The sequence below is a fragment of the Eschrichtius robustus genome, chromosome 11 (genome assembly GCF_028021215.1).
Source record: "Eschrichtius robustus isolate mEscRob2 chromosome 11, mEscRob2.pri, whole genome shotgun sequence".
Classification (NCBI taxonomy): domain Eukaryota; kingdom Metazoa; phylum Chordata; class Mammalia; order Artiodactyla; family Eschrichtiidae; genus Eschrichtius; species Eschrichtius robustus.
In genome coordinates, this window is record NC_090834.1 from 97,705,116 (window position 1) to 97,729,689 (window position 24,574).

Below are 24,574 nucleotides of genomic sequence, written 5' to 3' on the forward strand. Positions count from 1 at the left end.
AATCCAGCGGGGAAGACAAACCAACAATTATAATATTGTATGATAAATGCTGTAACAGATGCATGCAGGGGGCCTATGGAAACCCAGAACGGGGAGGGAGCCCAGTTCAGCCTGGAGGAGGAGGGTGTGTGATTCTCTGTGTCCTGGAGAAGTGATGAGCCACTTCCAGTCACTTATTCATCTGTGGAAATATGTATTGAGCACCCTCTCTTTGCCAGGTACTGTGCTGGGTATGGGGATACAAAGATGATCAAGTCAGGTCTTGCCTCTGAGAAGCTCTTAGTCCAGTGGTGGGAGATAGACAAGTAAGCCAGTGATTACCAGATGCAGAGCTGAGATGCAGCCCTGGCTGGATGGGATGCCTGGAGAGGGAGGAAGAGACACATACCCTTGCTGGCTGTGGGGTTGGGTAGGGCTTCTCAGAGGCAGTGACCCTGAGCTGCGTCTGAGAAGATATTCATTCCTATGAGGATCTAGATGTGCTTGGGTAGTTGTAATTATGGATAAGTGGTGGAAGGGCTCTGGATTTGAAGCCAGAAGGCTGGGGTTCAGATAACCAGCTCTATTACTGGCTAGCTTTGTGATCTTGCCAGTCATTTAATCTTTTTGAGCCTCAGTTTTCCCATCTGTATGGTAGAAATCATTTACTTATTTAACAAGTATTTATTAAGTGCAGTTGTGCTAGGTAATATGCCAGGTGCTCGGGATATGCTGGTGAGTGGGACCAGACGTGGTTCCATCCTAATGGACTAGGCTAGTGGGCAGAGGGGGTTTCAGATTTTAATAAATTAACTTAGACAAATATAATGACCAACTCCGCTGAATCCATGAAGGGTAAGTCGTCATCGAGCCCTCTCTCCCTTACGCACCATCTCTAATCTGGCGGCACGTCCTGCTGGCTCCGCTCCCTCGTCACTTCCATCACCTCCTCCCTCTTAGCATCCCTTGCCTGGACCATGCAGTGGGCCCCAGCTGTTCTCCCTGCTTCCGCTCCTGCTTTCTGTAGTTTGTTCTAACACTTCAGGCAGAATGATCCTGTTGGAACATAACCAGATCATGCCGTGCTTTCCTGACACCTTCTGTGGTTTTCTATCTCAATGAAAGCATAAGTCCTTAAATGGCCAGGGAGACCCCAGAGGCTTTGCTGTGACCCTCCCTCCCCTGTTTCTCTTCATCGCCTGGTATTCTCCACCTTCTTTACTGTGCTCCTGCCACACTGGCCTCCTTGCTGTTGCTGGAACATTCCCGACACCCTGCTTCCTCAGGGCCTTTTGCTTATTGTTCCTTCTGGAATGCTCTCCCTCGGGTATTCCCCTGGTCCTCTCACTCCCTGGCCTTCCTTCCATGTCTGATTTGTTCACTGCTGTATTGCCAGGACCTAGCACATCGTAGGGGCTCCATAAATATATGCTGAATAAATGAATGGATTGGGGAATATAGCTAAAGGAGAAGAGTCATTGTTAATTCAGAGAGGGCAGTGAAGAGTGAAGAAGAGTACCAGGTAGGCAGAATTGGACACGCAAAGCCCTTGTGGTTAGGCAGAGTGTGGTATGCTCAGGAGACTGAGAGGGTACCTGTGCGGCTGAAGCACAGTGGGGAGTGGACGGAGGAGGGGAGATGAATGGAGTGGTGATGGGGAGCCGAGAGATGGAGCTGGTGGGAGCTCCTCTGAGCTGGCCAGCCCTGAGAAAGGGGCAAGGAAGAGGGACTACTCACTGCAGGGACTGTGGGGCTGAGGGTAGTTTGGGGTGTTGTTGCTTCTGCTTGGGAGAATTAAACAAGAAATGTACGTAGCAGCGCTTTGTGGACGGGGCTGCGCGTCCATCAGTTGTTTCGCTCTTGTCTCTAGAGCATCGGTGGCTGTGCCAGAAGAAAAGATGCCACATGTGTACAGTATTCTGCAGAGCATCCCCCAAAGACAGATTGAAGAAATGCAGAGACAGGTAAGGGGCCAGGCAGCCCTGTTGGGGAGGGGACGTGGGTGACGTGAAAGGGTGGCCTTGGCTGCTTGGGTACAGAGTGATAGCTGCTGAGTGGGGGAGTGGGATTTATTTCCTCCACTGCGTTGACCAACCAAACTTAAAAGAGGAAAGCAGTGTTAGGGAGTTGCATCAGGTAAGGTTTGGAATAATAACTATCAGAGATTCAGAAATGCTCCTGAGGTAATAAGCCTGCTGTGACGCTAGGGTCACACCTCAGCGGTATGTTCAGGACGCGGAGCTGCCCCTCTCTGGAAGGTGGTTTACGTGGCAGGTGAGGGTTCTGGTGACTGAGATGGCTGTGGAAGCCAGCACGTTTCCGGGTGGTGCTGCTGAGGAGCTTTGCCCTCGAGAGTGTCTTGGTGCCAGCTGGCCTGGACCCCTCTTCGGCGGCCCTTGTGACTCAGAGGTGCCCTCCTCTCCCCAGAACACGTACACCCTCCCTCTTCCCCGCCCAGGTCTCTCGTCCGCCTTCTGATGCCCCTTCCCCTGGGCTGCTCTCCACTGTCTAACGCATCCACCACGTGTCCTGTCTAGTCCTGCTGCCCTTTCTCTCTCCCAAAAGAAGTTTAGTTGGGCTTAAATGTAAAACAAGTTAACTGAAAAAAGACTATCCCAGTATTGGTACTGTGCATGTTGTTTCTATTTTTTTCCTTTCTTTTTTTAAAAATTTTTATTGGTGCATAGTTGATTTACAATGTTGTGTTAGTTTCTACTGTACAGTGAATCAGTTATACACATACATATATCCATATCCACTCTATTTTATTTATTTATTTTTTTGGCTGCGCCATGTGGCACACAGCGCAGCATGTGGGATCTTAGTTTTCTAACTAAGGACTGAACGCGCCCTGCATTGGAAGCACAGAGTCTTAACCACTGGACCACCAGTGAAGTCCCTCTATTTCTGTTTTGTAAATAAGTTCATTTGTACCATTTTTTTAGATTCCACATATAAGTGATATCATATGATATTTGTCTTTCTCTGTCTGACTTACTTCACTTAGTATGATCATCATCTCTGGGTCCATCCATGTTGCTGCAAATGGCATTACTTCATTCTTTTTCATGGCTGAGTAATATTCCATTGTACATATGCACCACATCTTCTTTATCCGTTCATCTGTTGATGGACATTTAGGTTACTTCCGTGTCTTGGCTATTGTAAACAGAGCCGCAGTGAATATTGGGGTGCATGTATCCTTTCAGATTATGGTTTTCTCCAATTCTTTTTTTTTTTTTTTAATGGATTTTAACAAGTTTTTATTTCTATCAAAATTATCTGTGTAGGTGCTGAGCTGGAGAAGAGGTTTGGAGGGCCCTCAGCGTTGAGGATGTAACTGCCCCATGCCCCCTTGTGTCTAACCTTGTCCCAGGAACGAGCCTCAGGCCTCTGTCTGGGCGAAGGCAGGGCAGTCACCCAGCTGTGTGGAATGGGGAGGAATTCTGGGCTTCTAACTGCTTCCTAAATACATTTTCCATCTGTCCTCCTGCTCTGAGCACTGCCTTTTCCCCTGAGTCTCTGCAGCGGAACTCAGATTTTTCTCAGCTGATCTAGGATGCGCTCTCTTGGGCCTATAGCGTCAGCTACCACCTTTCCTTCTGCTTTTCCGCTTCCACATTTTGTTGCTGTTATCTCCTCCCCCGTTCTCTTTATCTTTCAGTGATTATGCCTTAATTTTTAGAAATTCCCCTTAATTGTCATTTTAGGGTTTTAGGAGGGAGTTAGTGAATGTGGTCAGTCCACCTCTTTATTTTGGTACTGAGCTTCTTAAACCACAGAGATGGCACATCACACAGTAATTGAGTCTGTAGGTTCTTAGCCCAGACTGCCTGTGTTGAATGCCAGCTTGCCCAGTTACTAACTCTGTGCCCTTGGCCAAGGATCTGCCTTCTCTGGACCTCAGTATCCTCATCTGTAAAACATTTCGGTGTTCTGATTTGAAAACAAATCACAGGTTGAGTTTAGCCTCCCTGAAGTTTTTTCATAGCACACCCGTGTTCGTTTTAAGTTTCTGGGCTTCCCCGTTTGTTACTTAACTCCTGACCTCATCTGAGTTTTAGTGAATTAGAAAATCAGTCTAGAGATCTCTACATTCTTGATCTAAACCTGTGATTCTTACAACTCATGTAGAAGAAAATGCTCCTTGAAGGGCGCTGGTGTTTATGCTCTTTGTGTTTCTTTTTATGGCATCTTGATTTGTTAACATAATTAAATAGAGAATCATCTGCTAAGTCAGATATCATCTTTTTCTAGATTTACTCTAAAAGGCTAAGAAAACACTGAGTAGGTAAAAGTGAGCAAGTTCTGTCCAGTTACCTTCTCCCCCCGGCCACCTTAGTGTTGGAAAGAGAATCACTTAGTTCCCAAGCAGAGTGCCCACTGTCAGCTCACAGAATGCCCTTGTTTTCCGGGAGCTTGGTTTGGGAACCACAGGTCTGAGACGAGCCTGGCCGGCGTTTTTGGTGACAGGCTCGGAATCATAGAACCGTTGAGATGGAATGACTAAAGGTTACTTAAAACAGTGTACTTTTAGGTTATTTTGGTTTAAAGAGACACACTTAGAGTCAAAAGACTCGAGTTTGAGCCCTGGGTCTGTCCCTATTAATTATACAACCATGACAAGTTACCAAAACTCCTTGGACTTTCCTTTCCTCATTTATGAAATCAAGGCGTTGGCTAGATCATCTCTCATGTTCCATTCAGCTGTTAAAAAACGCTGTGAAACTCTTGTCCTTGACAACGTTAATAATTAAGTGGTCATCTCTTTCCCATGACCACCTCCTGTCATGAGGGCCAGTTACTGTCTCTGGTGGTGAATAACCTACATTATGTCAACTTGCAGGATAAAGGCAGTCTTGGTACTTTCCTGCCTCCCGTTCTAAATCTCCCTTCTGCTTGCTGATGCCCCTTTTCTCTGTGCTATTTTCAGACCTTCTGACACACTCTGCTGCCATGCCCCGTTTAGTCCTGCTCCCCTTTCTCTGAATATTCTACCAAAATGACCTCTTTTCGTCTCCCAACCTCACATTTCTAGACTGGACTGATCTCAACTAGAGGTGAGATTATCTGGTTGAAGCAATTCCCAGATAGTTATAAAGGATGAATAAGTTCAGCTGCCAGATGCCAACAGTACACCTGTCTCCCAAATTGTGACAACCGGCAATGTCTCTAGATGTTTCCAGATGCCCCCCCATGGAGCAAAATTTCTGTGATGGGGAACCACTTTTCTATTGATAGTTAATCATCTCTCTAAGATTAGAGACAGTTCTTTTGTTCTTTCCAGAATATGCTTGTCATTTTGCCTTCTGTATACCCTCCATTGATGTAATCTGACTTGGCAGGAGTAACTGAAAAAATAGCACACACTTGGTTCTGGAAAGTTTTTACACCTTAGTGAATCCTCTTTAGGGAGGTCAAATTTGAGTCTTTTTGTAAGACAGGCATAAACTTTTAGGGGAAAACCTGTTGCATCAGTAGCTGATACCTTGGAACCCCTGGTTGATCATGTTAGAATGAGCTGAGACCGAGGAACAGAGGGTCTGATTTTCTTGCTCAGCAACTCAGAACCGGCTCAAGGGCCTGCGTGGACAGTTGTAGCCAGCAGAGGGCTCCATCCACTTTTAAGTGACTCATTTTTCCTTTTGAGTATTTGTTTCCAAGAAATCCTAAGTGCTGTGAGCTACATTGACATTGTCCTCAGAGCCGCTCTCTCGAGACCCGCTCCTTCCTGCACTTAGCACAGGGTTCTGCTCTCCCGTGATGGAATAGAGCCAGAGTTTCTGAATTGACCCCAGAAATGTGGGGTGGGATCTTGGTGACGAAGGTACTGCAGTAACCTTTTGCAGCTTAGAGTTCAAGGGCTATAATCTGATCACTGAATACATGGTGAAAATCCTTAACATGACTCCGGAGTTAGGATGTACCAAGAGCGAAAGATATTCTGCCTGACAAGGAAACCTAATTAAGTTTTCCACCTGACCTTAGATGCGCTAGTGAAGCAGCCATAACGTTAAATGCAGGGCTAGACCCTGAAGTAAGAGCTGGGGTCAAGGTAAGATTTTTGAAGTACAGCCTGCATCTGTGTTGTCTACCCCTAAAGGCAAACAGCCAGCAGTACTGGCATATGTGGCATTGAAAGAGCTGGGGTGGCTTACGGGGTTTTTTGTGGTTAAGTTAAAAACCAGTTCCTTCAATTAGAGGTTAATAGTTGCAGCAGTATAAAGCCAACTTATCAGTCAGCCTTTTATTGTCCTATGAGCTAAATTAACTAGTTAATTAATTCAGTGCAGCCCTAATTATGTTTTTTTCCCAAGGGGAGATGATGGGAGATGATCAGCAACCTGTGATCCCCACCCACAGAGGCCTAACAGCCATCTTGGGGATATATGGGTATAAGCCCGAAGAAAGGTGAGAAGATGGTGCAGGTTTTCCAAAGGATGTTAGGGGTCTGAAATGGGAGGAAGTATGGGTCAAAGCTGTTAGGGACAGCTTTATTGGGGAGGTAGCATTTGATGAAAGCCTTAAAGATGGGGAGTCCCGTCAACCATCTTTCTCACACTGGAAACCAGGAAGAAGTATGCAACCAAGTATTTTTCTATAGTCAAATGGAACATTCACATCCCCAGTTTCCCTTTGAATCACAGTGGAAAAGAAAGCAATCTGGGATATTGGAGGGCTGAATAGACACTGGACTGTATAGTTAGAAGTGTTTGTGTGGATAAGGAGGAAGGCGTAAACGGATCCCCAGTTTATCTGTTGCACGGAGTTTCCAAACATTCTTTTATTGGTCAGTGGCTCCACCAGCAGTGACCTCTAACCTCAGCCACACTAGGAGGTGGAAGTCAGGAGCCTGCCTTGCCTTTGAACTCTTCTTTGTACTCAATTGACTAGGAGCCTTTGAGGTGGCAGAAACATTCAGCATCTTCTTTGCTCTATCTCTCCTTTAACGCTTGGCTAAGTTAAAATATCCGTTTCTTTTCAATCCATTACACTGACCCATCTCAGTCTGCCTTCATATTTTCCTACTAAGCCTACCAAATATTTGTGCTATGGAGGAGTACTTGAAGGTATAATGGGCTGATTAGGAAAAAGAACACTTCCAATGAAGAAACTGTGGTACCCTCACCTAGCAGGACTGTAGTTAGGTGTAGCTATGCCGGAGGAGAGAGCAGAAGAGACCACAGAACAGTAAGTGTGTGTGCGTCCACCAGAGCTCATGCATTTTATTCAGGGGAGAGCTCCGACAGGAGGCTGCGATTTTATCCTGTTTACACGCCATTTCAGCACATTGAATTATCCGCTTTCCATAGCCATAGTAGTTTAAAAGTGACATTTGAAAGAGAGAAAGACTACACCTGAGGGCCTGTGAGGTGGGTCAGCTGCCAGTCAGGCATGAATAGAGAAGACGGAAAAGCTATTTTAAAAATAGAACTCTCAGCACTTTGGATATACGCAGACCGCTGTGTGCACTTCACGATATGGGTGTGTCATTGTAAGATGGCGGAATTCCTCGGTTCAAAGAAGTATGCGTGTGTTGTTTGTTTTTCATATTTTGGATTTCTGGCATCCAAATGAGTCTTACCATCACTTTGAACATTGAATATAGTTTCTATTTCATCCCCTTGAAGATGTCATTGATGGGGCATCTTAAAACTGAGGAAATACAGAAATGGCTCTTCTTGGTGATGCCCTGCAGTCTTTAAGTGAAGGTTTAAATTTTGTTTAGCATATATATATTTTTAAAATATTGGCTTTCATGTAAAATATTTTATAAAGTTTTCTATCTAAAATATTTGTTTTTATTTTTTAAAAAGGTTTTGTGATTCACTTAAAGGTGTAAACCCTCGGATATCTAGAAGCCTCAGCAGTCCCGAGGGATGTGTTCTCTGAGGGTTCCCTGTGCTGGTGGCTTGACTGTTGTGTCCATTGATGGCTACACAGCAATCTGTGTCCATTTCTCCCTCCCTCCCTCCCCCTGCTCTCCCCCGCCCCCGCAACACACACACAATTTACAAAGCCAACTCTGTAAACAAAGTAGTGAGATAGGCAGCAAGAAGAATAATCCGAATTTTTTAATGTGAGGAAACTGAAGAAAAGAGACGTAAAGTGATCCTCCCAAGACCACACAATATGTAAGGGACAGACAGGGAACATACTCTTTTGCTGCCCACAACTTTATTCAGATTATAGAGCTTTGTGGCCTGGATCGAAGCTGAAAATGAGGATGCCCTTCCCAGTAATTCAAGCTAACTGCTTATTGGATAGTCTTCCCCAAAATGTGGTTGCTTGAGACATTTGGGACTGGACACATCCCTGGAAATATGTTACGAAGAATGTGGAAAAGATTTCACTTCTCATTTCCAGGATCAATATTATAATGTCTGTCACTCTTATCCCCCCCACACTGTGAAATTGAAAAATTTTTAATATACATAAACTGAACTCTCAGGGCTTTTAAAAAATGCCAAGTGTTCCCTGCTTCCCTTCCTATCCCCCCTACCCCACCCCCCACCCCCCGCTCTCCAGTCCCAACATGCCACTCCAAGCTCTATTTCCCCGTCCCTGCTTTTGTACTTGCCCTAAAAAAAGCTACTGGATCACTTACCCTTCAACAAACACACACGGACCTGATCCCTGGAGTTCTCCCTGTGAAACAGACAACCATGGTCTGATACAAAGTCAGGCTCTTTGGCCAGTGGGAGAGCCTTGGGGAAGAGTGTGATTACGGGATATTTTGAGTTTCATAGTTTTGTTTCAGTAGCACTGTATACTCTGTTGGAGTTTTCCTGAATGTATAAATCCATATTGGGAAGGAGACCGGTCAATGTATGTTTAAAGTAGGATAAAATAAGGACTCATTTAATCGAAACTCTTAAGGAAGAGCATTTTTATGTGTTTAACTTTTCTTTTTTTCAACTTTAGTATTAAGAACCTTATTGGAAAAAGACTCTTGCCAAGTATCTGATGGGAAGCCAAGAAAAGCATTTTAATAGAACTGTCTCAAATTTATAGTGCACTAGGGCCTGTAAATAAATTTTCCTGTCTTTAAGGTATGGGCTGATTTGCAGTTATTTTGTATAGCTTCTGAGATTTAAATCCTCACAGTCCAGATGGAGAGACCATAAAGCTGCTTTCCTTGGCAACCTGGGCATACCTTGTCCATGGCGAGCATCATGGGTAGTAGATGGAGCTCTGTCTGTAAATGCTCGCTTATTGTATTGTGATGCCAGTTTTAATTGGTTTGGCGACTTTTCCTGGAGCAGCCCACCTAAATATTCTCTAAATCTACGAGAATTAGAGTCCTTGATTTCATAATGCAAACCCGTCAAATAAATACGTATTGAGTACCTGCTTTGTTCCTAGAATCGTATAGGCACACTGAGGGAGATTTTTGAAAAGGGTGGGAGGGACACAGATCCTGTCTATAAGAAAGGCCATCAGGGTGCTGGGGAGAGTACTTTCAGTAGTATATGAATGAAGAGGCCAGAAGTGCTGTCACTCAGTCGTACTGTGGAGAGTCAGGAACAGATCAGGAGGTGAGGGGGCTTCACGACTGGCTGGCCTCGAGTAGGGAGAGAGGATGCTCCGAGAGGTACTGACCTTCTCCCAGAGGTTGGCTTCTGTGGGAAAGACTCGGTAGGTCAGATGGAGCAGCCCGAGGGGGGGACTTGGAATACCAGTAGCAGAGAACTTTGTAGGGAATTAGAAGGAAGGGAAGGTCAGTGACAAGTGGAGAGTAATGAAAGGAGGTGTGATGAGAGGGGAAAGCAGTATCAATTAAGGAGATTGAGGGAAAAAAATCAAAGAGCTGGAAGGGACCTTAGAAATTATTCAACCCTTTTCTCATATTTTATAAATGATGTATAAACCCTAGAGTTCAAGTGATCTTGAGAATGAATTGCTAGGGTCAGAGCTGAGCCTACCCTTGAACCCAGGTTTTCTGATTCCAGCCGATGATTTTTTTGGGGAAAGGGGGACATTGGGTACTGCAGTATTTTCCAAACTGAGGGTCTCATGATTCATTAGTAGATCGTGAAGTCAATTCAGTGGGTCTTGACTGGCATTTTATTTTTTAAAAATGAAAGATAATAGAAAGATACTAGATTATTACATAGCAAGGGTAAATATTTCCTGAAACCTTTGTTTCTTTTGTATGAATGCGCGTGGTGAGTTGCAGTATAAAATGTATTTGTATGTTTCTTAGTGTGGGTCCCAGTCCAGAAAGTTTGAGAAATGTTGGTAGTGGAAACCACATGGGCTTTTGACTCGGAGAGACCTGAATTTGCATCCCAAGCTGTGGTGTCTGTCTATCAGCTTCGTGAGTGTGGACAGATTACTTAACTTTGCCAAGCATCAGTTTTCTTATCTCAGACCTGGGGGTAATAATACGATAGAGCAATTGTGTTGATTAAATGAAATCATTTACTTAAAGCATCTAGATTTGGGTCTGCCGGCTGGCCATCATCTGGGAGCGCTCCGCCTGGTTCTGTGTTTTTTTTTTTGTTTTTGTTTTTTAAATTTGATTTATTTATTTATTTATGGCTGTGTTGGGTCTTCGTTTCTGTGCGAGGGCTTTCTCCAGTTGCGGCAAGCAGGGGCCACTCTTCATCGCGGTGCGCTGGCCTCTCACTATCGTGGCCTCTCTTGTTGCGGAGCACAGGCTCCAGACGCGCAGGCTCAGTAATTGTGGCTCATGGGCCTAGTTGCTCCGCGGCATGTGGGATCTTCCCAGACCAGGGCTCGAACCCGTGTCCCCTGCATTGGCAGGCAGATTCTCAACCATTGCGCCACCAGGGAAGCCCCTGGGTCTGTGTTTGAACACTGGCAGGAGCCTCCTGGTATGGAGCTTGGCCTTCAGGAACCACAGTGAGTTACCAACGTGGATGTGTTATGCATTTGCTTCTGGGCTTGGAAACTTGAAACAGAACTTATTCCTGTGGGTCTGGTGTACTTTCTGCATCTTGGCATGGAGGCAGGTTCACCTCTCTGTTTTTCTGTTAGGATCAGGATGGCTTATGAAAATCAGTGGTTCTCTAGCTGGCCTTAAAGAAAAAAAATTCATTGGCACATTTGGATAAAGTACTATTACTTTTTCCCCTTTCCAATGAGAAAAGTTTTTGTACTGAGTCTCCGCCCACCCTACCTCCCCCCCTTTTAGCATGTTCTCTGCTAGATCATTTATTCATTTTTTTGAACTAGAAGATTAAAAAATAAGCTTAAAGAGAAAAGTCAAAATCAGAATTGACATTTGGGTGGTGAACGGTTGAAGAACTAGAGTTTTACTAGGTATGTACTAAAAATAAAGGAAATTTTTATGTGATTTTTAAGAGGACCGGTCAGGTATCTCTTAGGAATAGCTGTTGTTCACCTCCTACTGAAAGGAGAATGAAAGAATATGGTTTTCCTTGTTCTCTGCTGCTTCCCCTCCCCTCTCCTCTCCTCCTCCTGCTGCCTCTGCCGCCCTTCCCCCATCCCTTTCCAGTCAGCTCCATCCCATATTTGAAATCCCGCTGGAGAGCGGAGACCAGCGCTTCATCCCCAGATGACTTGGGCCAGGGGCTAAAACACTGCCGTAAATCTGCAGCTCATTTTAATGCCACGTTAAAACAGTGTGAGCGGCTGGTTTCCGTGGCCCCTGCCCTCTTTCTTTATGGGCTTCTTTGGCTCTTCCTTATAAAGAGGCCCTGCGGAGTCATTTTAAAGTTCTTATCAGTTTGCTGACAGGTATATGGGCCCTTTTGCCGAGTCCAGGAGCTCTGGCAGGCGTGTGAAACTTCTGATATTAAAATTGAAGAAAAATGCCAGGCAGAAGGGATTGGGTAGCACAGCGGTGATCTGGAGGTAAAAGACTAGCAAGATAATTAACCTCTGCAGGTCCGGAACTTCGCCCTTGGCCGGATACCTTGCTCCTCCTGGTTGGTGGGGGCAGGGCAGCCAGGATTAGGCAAGGGAGGGTTTTCCAAGGGCTTTTATTTTTATCCCCTGATTAGAAATGCCGTTCTGCTGGCAGTTTGTGCTTTCAGGCTTCAGCAAGCGAGTTGGGCAGCCCTGAAGGGCTAAGGGAGCAAGCTTTACCATGTAGCTTTTTTCCTAAAGGCCACCTGACGGGCTAGACCTCTGCTCCCACGTCTCTGCCAGCTCCAGCGCGCTGCCTGTGTGCCCACAGCGTCACTGTTACCGAACTTAAACGGACTTTCATCAGTCTGCTTCACTGCCCCTTTTAGACCAGGTTGCTAAGGCCCAGTAATCCTCCCAGACTGCTTTGTGGAAGCGCCAGGCCCTCTATAAATGTCAGCCTGCAGTGCTTGGCCCTTTTTACCCTCTCAGTTGCAGAGAGGTGGGCTGGAAGCTGCTCCTCCCTCTCTTCCACCACTTTTCCTTTCTCTCTTTGCTGGAAAACCCTAGCAGCAGACAGCTGAGGGCAAGGAAAAACCATTACCTGGATCCAGGCCAGTGGCTTGATGGAGCCTCAAAACCTCTGGCATCTCCTGACCAGAATGTTTTTCCAGGCATTTCAGAAAGTACATCCTCACCCTCCTTCTGCTTTCAGCTTTCCAGCCTTGATTCCAGACGGCTGGCTGGGTGCATTATGCCCCCATAATCTACTTTATATCTGTCTGCTCTTCTTCTCCTAACTAAAGCTTTTAGGAAGAGGGTAGTAGAGACAAGCAAAATCCAGTGGACATATATTTTTAACTGCTTGGCACCCTTTTGGCACAAACACATTATTTTTCCTTTTTCAAATAGTTTTGGACATGAGTACTTTTGCAAGTGTGTTCAAGTTAAAATAGTCAGTTAACTTGAGGTTGAGGCAAAAGCAAGGAATTTTTGTAGTACGTTAGTCAAATTATATAGCTGTTGATCTAGGATTGATGATTTTCATTGAGCAAACAATAAAAAATACTGGTTTGTTTTATTACTCATGTAGCTCCTGTGGGGAGAGTAATTAGGTATAAAAACCAAACGAGCAATAAAACAAAATAAAATGCCCCAAACTCCAAAGCAACAGAACTACTTTTTTGTACATTTCTGACAAATTGATACCCTATAATTAGTTAAGAAGTTTACTGAACTGGATGTTATTGCTTATGGTACAGTTTTAATAAACTTACTAAAAATATTTAACAAATAATAGATTGGAAATTCTCAGTAAATATATGATGATGAACAGTCTTCATCATACAGCCTTTGCAAGGGGTGTGGGTATGTGGAATGGTCAGTTTCCTCTTTGGGCGCCGGTTGGAGAGCTGTCTCTAGAGTTAACCATGGGTTGGTTAATCCCTTGTAACGAGTCCACGATATGGGGCGTTGCTTCCGGAAATGGCCTCGCTAATAAAAGTGTTAAATATTAATTTGCAGCCTATATAAGGATTGTCTGACTTTTGGGGGCTGGTTTCCTACAGGAGGGGACTATTTGTGAAGCATTTCTGAGAAATAATTGCTCATTACAGGAAACATAGTGCAGGTTTGAATTCATTATATACCTACTTAGAAAAATATCTAAGTTTGTTTACAAAACAGTAACTTGTAAATTATCAAGTGTTGATACATTTGGTAAAGAATTCACTACTGTCAGGTCTTCAGTAAGGGTCAAACTGATCCATTAGATTTCTGTCTATATTTATAAATCTTAATATAGATTATTATATATTTTTATATATTTTTCTATCTCCCTCAGCATTGAAGAGGTTGAGAGAGTTTGGAGTTGCATGATTATTTTACAGTAACACAATTAATCTTGTAATTCCATGCTACTGTTCTTCGGAATGTAAGACAACGATCATGTATATTTATTACATTCAATTTGACTTAAAGACCTTTAATACTGAATCAGACCAGGATTGGTACAGAAGTAGCTCCATATAAACCATTTCTGGCAATACAGTTATCTCTCTCCTTGTAACTTAAAGGCTAATTTGTTGTATTTAAATGTGCACTTATTTCCCATTTTGATAAGGCTTTAATAGGAGGTGAGCAGGTCACTTATTATCTTTCAGAATCCAATACTTTTTATTAAACGGAGCAAGTGGTTTGTCTTCAAGTATCTGAAGTCCATATATGTATTGAAGTATTTTTAATTTTCATGTTAATTTGGCCAGGTTTTGATGATCTTATATCATTTGTATTTTACAGGGATCTTTTTTTTTTTTTAACATCTTTATTGGAGTAAAATTGCTTTACAATGGTGTGTTAGTTTCTGCTTTATAACAAAGTGAATCAGTTATACGTATACATATGTTTCCATATCTCTTCCCTCTTGCATCTCCCTCCCTCCCACCCTCCCTATCCCACCCCTCTAGGTGGTCACAAAGCACAGAGGGATCTTTGAGTTTTTGTTTGAAGCCGCAGACTGAGGGTTGAGTTCTCTCAACCCTCTGGCTCCCACTCAGATTCTTAAATGTTTTCTGGGGTGGGGAATGGGGACATGAATTTCTCTTGAGAGTCCTTGCCATGATGAACCTCAGTTATTCTTACTCATAGGTGTATGTCATCGTCCAGGTAAGAAAGAGCAGGGGAAAAAAAGTGAGAACCACTGACATAGCAAGTGTAGCTATTTCAAACTTCTCCCTCTGTTCAAAGTCCCAATTTAGGGAACGTACATTGGAGTTTCCACTCAGGATCAACAGGAGAGCTTGTCTTAATAACATGTAATCAGAAGAAGGAGCTTCCCAGACGCAAGCAGCTTATAGAGGGCCCACGTGCCTCTGGTCAGCTGGCACAGCGATAAGCGGCATTGGGCCCACCGTATTCTCAACTCCTCTTCCTCTGGGAATGTGTGGGGACAGTGGAGGGGCTCCCATGGGACCTGACTGCTGAGTGAGTTAGTATCCACAGCCAGAAAAAAAGAACCTGCCAAAAACTAGCTCCTCGGCCTTCTCTGGAACTGTTACTACATGGGAAGCAGATGGAAGAGGGAACATGGCCCTAATGTGGCATGACGTGGGATGAAACGAGCCTTCAAGTTCCGTCCTCAGTCCCTTCACACATTGTATTTGTGTGTGTGTCTTAATTAAAAGGGGTAGGCCTTTCAAGTGTGTCTGTTGCAGTGAGACTTGCTTTATATTTACCTTCTCTGATCAAACAAACTTATGCTTTCTCCTGATTTTAGCATAGCAAACACGGGAAATCTCACCCCAGGCAGATTCCTTTACAACTAGTTGACCCAAGTCGTGCTCTTATTTATTTTTGATGACAGATCCTGATTAAAGGTTTCCAATCCACCTTTTAGCTAGTCCATGGACCCAACCAGGAGGCAGGGCTTGTCAGCTGCTAATCACTAAAGAAGCTCCCTGATCTGACCTAGGGAACAGTGGGATTCAGAGGCATGGATAACTCCGAAACGGGGCACGGGAGAAATGAATCTCTAGTCTCTTTGCTGAGAAGGTTTGACCAAACACAGTTTTATTGGTCAGTGGCTCCTGCTTTAGTAACCTTTCACCCCCACGGCTCTTGGAGGTACAAGCCGTTGGCCGGCCTTGCCTTTGAACTCCTCATGGCTCCTGCCACCTCAAAGGCTCCCAGTCAGAGGCTTGTGTTTTGCTTGGGATCTCTCCTCACAGCAGGGTGTCAGCAGTTGGGAAAACTGATCCACCCTTAGAACCCTGACATATTTGAAGGTGATACCCCTGAGACTTGAAACCTATGGCTTTCTATTTCAGGAGCTGCCTGTCACACGTCAAGAAACACAACTCAGGCTGCCCCCTTTTCCTCCCCTGTCCCTTCTTGCTTCCCATAGGACGCGAGATCGTAACATTTGAGCACACCCTACAAGTATTCACGGAGTCCCTCCCTACTTTGAAGCTCTTTTACCCCTTTCTCTCCTGGCTTGCCCCAAGTAGCATCTATTTTTGAAAGAATTTTTCTTTCAAATAAGGCTAAAACACGCAAATTAAGCCATCTTTGGTGTCTGGGAGCTGAATCAATGGTGAAGATGGTCTAGGGAAAGTATCACAGGGCTTACGTGTTCAGCTCCAGTGCTTCCAGGTTGGATGAGCCCTACTTTTAAGATAGCCCAGCTGCACTCTTCCCTGTCTTCTTGATCCGTTCTATCTTCTGGAAAAACTAGATCTTGCAAGAAGAGATAGAAGTAGCATGGATTGCTCTCCCACATCTGCTTGGCTTCCAGACTAAGGAACAAGAGTGAAAGCTTTAGTGTTGAGAGGCAAATCCAGGGACCTGTGAATATTAGATGACTTCAGTGTAGCTTCTTTGGCAAGAAATCAAACCTCTCATTCTAAGAATATTGAGTAGAAAATGCTTTCTACTTACGATGCCTTTAGCTTAGAAAAGGAGCAAATGATCTCCATTGAGTTCCTCTGCTTTTCTAGAATTCAGATAGAACATTACTGATAATCCTTAGCAGAAAGGACACTCTGGCAGGATCTTTTTCTGCTTCAGAGTAAAGGTTGAGTTTTTAGCAGGTACCCAGGTATCAGAAGAGACAGGCCTGGTTTTACTACTGTCTAGTTCTGTGGTCGTGAACATGGTCATGAGCTTACACTTTCCAGTTGACAAAGGGAAGGGGAGAATTAATATTTATGTTAACTGCTGTGTCTGGTACTGTGTTGGGAACTTCCTCATGAGAACCCGATGAGGTAGTTGTTATTCTCATTCTTATGAAGGGGGCAGTGAACCTTAGAGGCTAGTAGATGGCCTGTAGTCACAAAGCTTTAGTGGCAGGCTTGGGACTGGGAAGAATTTGTGGCATATGATTAAAAAGTTCACTTTTCTCACCTGTTCTCCAGGGCCATTTGCCTTTTACACTGAGATAAGTATGTCTTTCGGGACATTCCTGTATTGGTGATGGTTTATAGGTTGCTTCTCTTTGCCTTTATTTTCTATTTTCCACCTAATTGCAAATTTACTTCTCCCGTTCTAAATCCTGTTGCATGACTTAGAGAGAGGAAGGAATTTGAAATCCCCATTCTTCACTTGCCTCTCTTTGTCCCATGTTCTAATTCTTTCTCTGTATCCTTCCTCTGATGGCAGCTCAGGTTTTTAAACTCTTTATAGGAATCAACCATATTACATGATGCCATGTGAGCTTATAAAGAACCTGTAAATATGTATTAGTCTTTGGGAAAAAACACCTTGTCTAATTAAAAACTGTTGTGGGGCTTCCCTGGTGGCACAGTGGTTGAGAGTCTGCCTGCCAATGCAGGGGACACGGGTTCGAGCCCTGGTCTGGGAAGATACCACATGCCGCGGTGCGACTACGCCCGTGAGCCACAATGACTGAGCCTGCGCGTCTGGAGCCTGTGCTCCGCAACAGGAGAGGCCGCGGTAGTGAGAGGCCCGCACACCGCGATGAAGAGTGGCCCCCGCTTGCCGCAACTAGAGAACCCTCGTACAGAAACGAAGACCCAACACAGCCAAAAGTAAAAATAAATAAATAAATAAATTTAAAAAAACACAAAAAACAAAAAACATTTAAAAAAAAAAAAAAAACAAAAACTTGTGAACTCAACCGAGCACACTATCTTGCCATCAGAGAGCATTAATATTGTCCTGGGCCTCATCATTCAGACCTCCTCCTTACATTTTCTTGATTCTTAAGGATCAAAAAATGGCTGGAGCCATTTTCTCTGGTAACTACACGTGGAACTAACTGCATGTTAATTCTTTAATCACTCCCCATAAATATAAATACTGAGGATGGAGATGAATAGAAGGAAATCTTTGCTTTGAAATGGATGACATGGGCCTACATATGGGCTTTGGGGAATTTTCCAGCCAGCTCTGTTTCGAAATAGGATTTGAGTACTGGTCCATGTACTTGCTTGTTTTCCTAACCTTTGAGTGACTCATGGTTTTAGATATAAGAATAAGGTCTAGAACTCCTAGAAATAAGCTGCACAAATGGAAGTTGTTATGTATTCAACTATTCCTACGGGGCTGGGGCTGCTGCTGGTGTTGGGAGGTCTTCAGCAGTTCTTGGGAGCATGCTGGGGGGACGTGGCCTGGAAGACTGTGTAAAGACCACTTCATCTCAGCGCCAGGAAAACGGGATTAAATTGGGGGAAGTTGAGAGATGGTTAACAAAAATGCTAGGAGTGGAGAAAGCTAGATTTAAAGGAGCAAGTACTCTACAGCCAGCCTAGGGGAAAGGCTGTGAGCAAGCTCTCAAAGTCCCGAGAAGGGTGAGAAGGAGAAGAAAGGGCCCATTTTGTGTGGCAGAGTTTTATAACTACAGTCGCTAGTATTAAGGTGATTTTATTTTTCTTTTCACCACCTATGTGCCAGCTGGGTAGAGACTATTTTAAACAAGACAAAACAACAACAAACCTACTGTGGATTCCAAATTCTAATATATTTTTAGAAGGCTGGGAATATGGGATAAGGTAAAAATAAAATTGAGATTAAATCCTAGGAGAGATGATTTCCTAGCAAGAATTATCAGGCTCTGTGTGAGATCCTAGGAGAAGAGCAAAAATTTGTTCATTAGGTGTGACACATTAGATCTTGCACTGGGCAGTGGCTGCATTTAATGTTCAAAAAGGTTCTCAGCTGTTTCTCTGCAGCCACACAGCTGAAAATAGAGACCCTACTGGTTAAGCCAAGTCTAGTCCTGCTTTGTTGCTGCTGTTGGGTAAAGTGAAACATTGAGGATGGCGATTTATTGCCTTAGTCTGTTCCAGTTTCCCAAGATAGTTGGGCCTTACGCTAGAGGAACTGCAGGATACCAGTGGAAAGAGGCGGTGAGAACCCGCAGAAACCCACTGCCCTAAATGTGTAGTATTCAGGGGCTGAGTTTTTGAATCCTTGCCCTTGAGTGGGGCCTGGTAAGTTTTGCTTTGTACTGTGGGCCATCAAAGAGTTTTTAATCTAGCTGGGAAGATGGGATTTTTGCCCCCATGAGATAACAGTGGGGCAGAGAATAGATGCTAACTCTTGTGTAAAAATTGTCAGATGAATTTTAAAAAGGGCCTCAGTGTAATTTTGAGATAAAATGAAGTACAGGTAGGATTTTTTTTTTTAATTACTAAATTTTATTTTTCAGAGCAGTTTTAGGTTCACAGCAAAATTAAGCAAAATGTGGAGAGAGTTCCCCTATACCCCCTGTTCCCACAGCCTCCCGCATAACAACGCACCACAGTGGTTCATTTGTTACGGTTGAACCTACACTGGCACATCCTTATCTCTCAAAGTCCATAGTCTACATTAGGGTTCCCTCTTGGTGTTGTACATTCTATGGGTTTTAACAAATGTATAATGACTTATTTCCTCCATGTCACTATTTCTTTTTTTCTTTTTAAATACATTTGTTTATTTATTTATTTTTGGCTGCATTGGGTCTTCGTTGCTGCATGCGGCTTTCTTTAGTTACGTCGAGCAGGGGCTGCTCTTCCTTGCGGTGCCCGGGCTTCTCATTGCAGTGGCTTCTCTTGTTGTGGAGCACGGGCTCTAGGCGCGTGGGCTTCAGTAGTTGTGGCGCGCAGGCTCAGTAGTTGTGGTTCGCGGGCTCTAGAGCACAGGCTCAGTAGTTGTGGCTCACGGGCTTAGTTGCTCCGCGGCATGTGGGATCTTCCCAGACCAGGGCTCGAACCCGTGTCCCCTGCATTGGCAGGCGGATTCTTAACCACTGCTCCACCAGGGAAGCCCCATGTCACTATTTCTAATTTAATTCCATTGTGGTCTGAGTGCAGACATCATATGATTTCTATTCTTTCACGTTTGTTCAAGTATGTTTTATGGCCCAGAATGAGGTCTGTCTTGGTGAATATTACTTGTGAGCTTGAGAAGAATGTATAATCTGCTGTTGTTGGATGAAATAGTCTATAGATGGCGATTATTTGGTGCTGTTAATAAGTTCAACTATGTCCTTACTGATTTTCTGCCTGCTGGATCTGCCGACTTCTGATAGATGGGTGTTGAAATCTCCAGCTCTAGTAGTGGATTCATCTCTTTCTCTTTGAGGTTCTGTCAGTTTTTTCCTCATGTATTTTGATGCTCTTTTGTTAGTTGCGTACACATTGAGGATTGTTATGTCTTCTTGGAGTATTGACCTTTTTATCATTATGTAATGCCACTCTTGATACGTTGTAATTTTCCTTGTTCTGAAGTCTGCTCTGTCTGAAATTAATATAGCTACTCCCACTGTCTTTGGATTAGTGTTAGCATGCTATATCTTTCTCCATCCCTTTACTTTTAGTTTATATGTGTCTTTGTATTTAAAGTGGGTTTCTTATAGACAACATACAGTTGGGTCTTGTTTTTTGATCCACTCTGACAAGCTTTTAATTGATGTACTTAGACCATTAACATTTAAAGTGATTATTGATATAGTTGGATTAACATTGACCATATTTGTTACTATTTTCTATTTGTTGGTTTTGTTCTTTGTTCCTGTTTTTGTCTTCAACACATTTTATGTCTTTTGTGGTTTTAATTGTGTGTTTTATATGATTCCATTTTCTCTACTTTCTTAGCATGTGAATTACACTTCTTTTTCAATACTTTTTTAGTGGTCGGCCTAGAGTTTGCACTATACATTTATATCAAATCCAAATCCATTTTCAAATATCCCTGCTTCAGGGATAGTGGAAGTACCTTCCTTATATTAGCAAAATAATCCTAATTCTTCCTCTTGTCCCTGGTATCACTGCTGTCATTCATTTCACGTATACATATATATATACATAATCAAATAAATTTGTTGCTATTATTATTTTGAATAGATTGTTATCTGTTAGATCAATTAAGAATAAGAAAAGTGAAAGTTTTAATTTTACCTTCACTTATTCCCTCTCTGATGCTCTTCCTTTCTTTATGTGCATCTTTTTCTGACCCTCCTCATTTTCCTTCTGTCTGAAGAACTTTTTTTAACATTTCTTGCAAGGCAGGACTACTGGCAACAAATTTTCTCAATTTTTGTTTGAGAAATTCTTCATTTCTCCTTCACTCTTGAAGGGTAATTTTCCAGCGTATAAAATTCTATGTTGGTGGGTTTTTTCTCTTCACACTTTATATGTGTCACTTCACTCTCTTCTTGCTTGTGTGGTTTCTGAGAAGAAGTCAGCTGTAATTGTTACCTTTGCTACTCTATACGTAAGGTGTTTTTTCCCTCTGGCTTCTTTCAGGAATTCTTTTAATATTTGATTTTCTGAAGTTTCAATATGATATGCATAGGTGTGGTGTTTTGGTATTTATCCTACTTGGTGTTCTCCGTGTTTCCTGGATCTGTGGTTTGGTATCTGACATTAATTTGAGGAAATTCTCAGTCATTACTGCTTCAAATATTGCTTCCCTTCCTTTCTTGTTTTTCTTCTTCTGGTATTTGTATGTGTATGTTACCCCTTTTATAGCATGGTCCTTGGATATTTTGTTCTGTTTTCTTTTCCCCCCCTGTCTTTTTTCTCTTTGCTTTGCAGTTTTGGAAGTTTCTGTTGTCATTATCATCAAGCTCAGAGATTCTTTCGTCAGCCATGTCCAGTCTACTAATGAGCCCATCAAAGGCATGCTTCATTTCTGTTACAGTGCTTTTGATCTATAGCATTTCTTTTTGATTCTTTCTTAGAATTTCTCTCCCTCTGCTCACATTATTCATCTGTTCTTGCATGTTGTCTTTTTTTTCCATTAGAACTCTTAGCCTATTAATCAAAGTTTTAAATTTCTGGTCTGATAATTCCAGTATCCCTGCCATTGCCTTTAAGCATGTGTTGTATTTTTCTTGAGTTCTGGTCGTAATGTACTGAGTGAAAGGAACTCTGGTAAATAGGCTTTTAGTGGTGTGATGGTAAGGTGTAGGGGAAGCACAGGGAAGTGTTCTCTAGTCCTGTGATTAGGTCTCAGTCTAATCACAGGACTAGAGAACTAGTCTAGTGGTGAGCTTGTGCCCCTGAACTTTGAACTTCCCCAGGGCTTCTCAGTTTTTTGTTTGTTTGCTTGTTCTTGTTTTGTTTTATCACCACCCACCCCACCTTTAGGTGGGACAGGATGGCTAGAGCGGGCTGGTGTTGGGTATTTCCCTTACCACAGACTGTGGAGGACCTTGAATGTCAGGCAGAGAAGACGAGTCTTGGAGTACTGGGAGACGTTCAGTTTTTGAGTTGAGGAGACAGACATCTGGCTGGAGAATCACTGAATTTCAAGTGTGGAAGAGTCCTTAAGACATGTAATCCTGTTTTAATTTTAAGGTATGAAGATTGAGATCCAGAAAGTTAAATGACTTGTCAACATTTATTTACTGTTTAATGGCAGAACCCAAAGTAGAAGCAGATCTGTCCTACTCTAGTGCTTTTTCTACTACATGTGTTAAAGTTGGTGTCACCAATAAGATTCTAAGTTGCCGGCCATCCTCCAGTTGATACTCACTTTGCTAATGATGCAGCACAATTCCTGGTTTCCCTGGGAAACATCACATTCATACACTTTGGAATCATTTAATCATTGTTAAATATTTGAACATGTGGTATTATTAATGATACTGCCTTAGTGAGGTGCTTGTGAATCAAGTTCTGTTTAATGTTGTTCAGAGAAATCTGTGGTGGAGAAAAGCCTTAATAGGTTAAACCCAGCCTGATTCAAAGCCTAGCTGCAGCTCTGGATTTATCCTTTAAGGCAGTTTGTGTTTTCATCAGTACCATGATGAAAAGAACATGGACTTCAGAGCTAGACAAAATGGCTTTGTGTTCTGGATCTTCACTTATCAGCTTTGGGACCATGAGCAAGTTACTGTTAATCTTTCTGAGCCTGTTTTCTTGTCTGTAGGATTATCTCTTTTCATATAGGATTGTTGTGAGGGTCAAGTGAAAAAGTATATACCATGTTTAACTGATTCTCAGACCCTTATTTTTTCACACTTCAAAATCTCTGATGTCAGATTGTGTTAAAATTGATATTGTTTTAGCATTGTATCATATCTTGACTGGAAGCTTTTTCTTTCTTAGTGTTATATAAAATAATGGTGCATCTTACAATCATTTGTGTCAGGCAGCTATCCCACATTAATGTGACTGCATAAATCCTAAACAAAAAAATAGAAGTCGAACATAGCAGTATATAAAAAGAGATATCTATCATAACTCAATGAGGTCAGGAATATAAGATTGGTTTAACATTAAAAATTTAATTAATGTACCTTCTCACATTAACAAAATGAAGGAGAAAAACCTACCTGATCATCTTAAAAATGTAGGAAAAAATCATTTGATACAATTCAGCAATCATTCTTGAGAAGAACTCTCAGCTAAATGAGGAATAGAAAGGAACTCCTGTAACATGAATAAAGGATATTTATGAAAAACTTATAGCTAACATTATACTTACTGGTTAAGTACTGAACGCCTTCTCCTAAAATTGGGATCATGTCAAGGATGTCTACTCTCTCCACTTGTGCTCAGTATTGTACTGAAGGTCCTAGACAGTGCAAAAGAAAAATAAATAAAAGGCATAAAAATTGGCAAAGAAAAAGGAAAACTGTCATCATTTGGAGATGACATGATTGTGTATTCAGAAAAGCCAAAGGAATCTACAAACTACTAAACTAATAAGAGGTGTTATAGCAAGGTTAGAATACAAACTCTTTGGCTCTGAGGAAAATTTGAATTTTGGCTGAAACACTTTGTCTCGTTTTCTTGTCATGGGACACGTGGTGGTCTGGTGGTCTTTTGCGACCTTCTGTAACATAACTAGAGATGGAATTAAACTAATTTTATTATGTGTGTTTTGCAATTATCCACCTTCCTGGATTCTGTAATTAGTTCGCATATTTCTAGCTGATTCTCTTGAGTCTTCCAGATATAAAATCCTATCATCTGCAAATAATGATTGCTTTTGTGTTTAGGGAAATGAAGGCTATATATTATGGTCTTCACATAAGAAGACAGTATCAGGAGGATATGTAACTAAATATAGAAGAAAACTCCACTAACTATAGCTAAAGAAGTCAGGGTTTGTATGTCTCACATTAAAAGAAATTTGGAAGTAGGTAATCCATCCAGGGCAAGTGTAGTGATTCAGTGATGCCATCAGAGAAGCAGGCTTCTTTCTCTGTTTCTGCTCCATCACCATCAGCATGCTGGCTTTGTCTTTTCAGTTACAATACGTCTGCTTCAATTCCAGCCAATCATGTCTGCATTCCAGGCAAGCAGAGGGAGAAGGCCAAAGGAAAAAACCAAAAGGCTTACCCTTAAATGACTTCATCTTTTTAGTTAGGAAAACTCACATACCCAGGGGCTGTACCAGTACTGTGTCACACGGTCATCCATTGCTGCACAAGAGGGTGGAAAATTTAGTATTTTAAGCTGGTTTTGTTAGTAAAGATAAGGAAGGTAATGGATGCTGGGGAGGCAACTAACATCTGTCAGGAGGACTAATAGTAATCTGGACTGTGAGAAGTTGGGGTAGTGGGATGAACTTTGCCATTAATTTGTGTGTGTGTGTGTGTGTGTGTTTGTGTGTGTGTGTGTACACAATCTCACTGGGTATTGCTGGGATATAAGAGTTTTGGTTTTTTGTTTTATTTATTTTAAACACTATTTTGTAGCTGGCCACTTTACTGAACTTCCTTATTTGCTCTGATAGGTTTTTAGTTGACTCTCTAGGATTTTCTTAATAGCCAATCAATGGAAAGCTCTTGGATTTCTTTTCA

The 24,574-nt window shown here is 42.6% G+C and overlaps 1 protein-coding gene across 3 annotated transcripts in view; it reads left to right on the forward strand.

Moving 5' to 3' along the window:
• EXT2 (exostosin glycosyltransferase 2) overlaps window positions 1-24,574 on the forward strand; it is a 133,872-nt gene that overhangs the window by 29,010 nt on the left and 80,288 nt on the right. For all 3 annotated transcript variants that reach the window (XM_068555502.1, XM_068555501.1, XM_068555503.1), the window contains one exon: window positions 1,850-1,943. In XM_068555502.1, coding sequence (XP_068411603.1) covers window positions 1,850-1,943 — 94 coding nt within the window. The remainder of the gene's footprint in view (window positions 1-1,849; window positions 1,944-24,574) is intronic.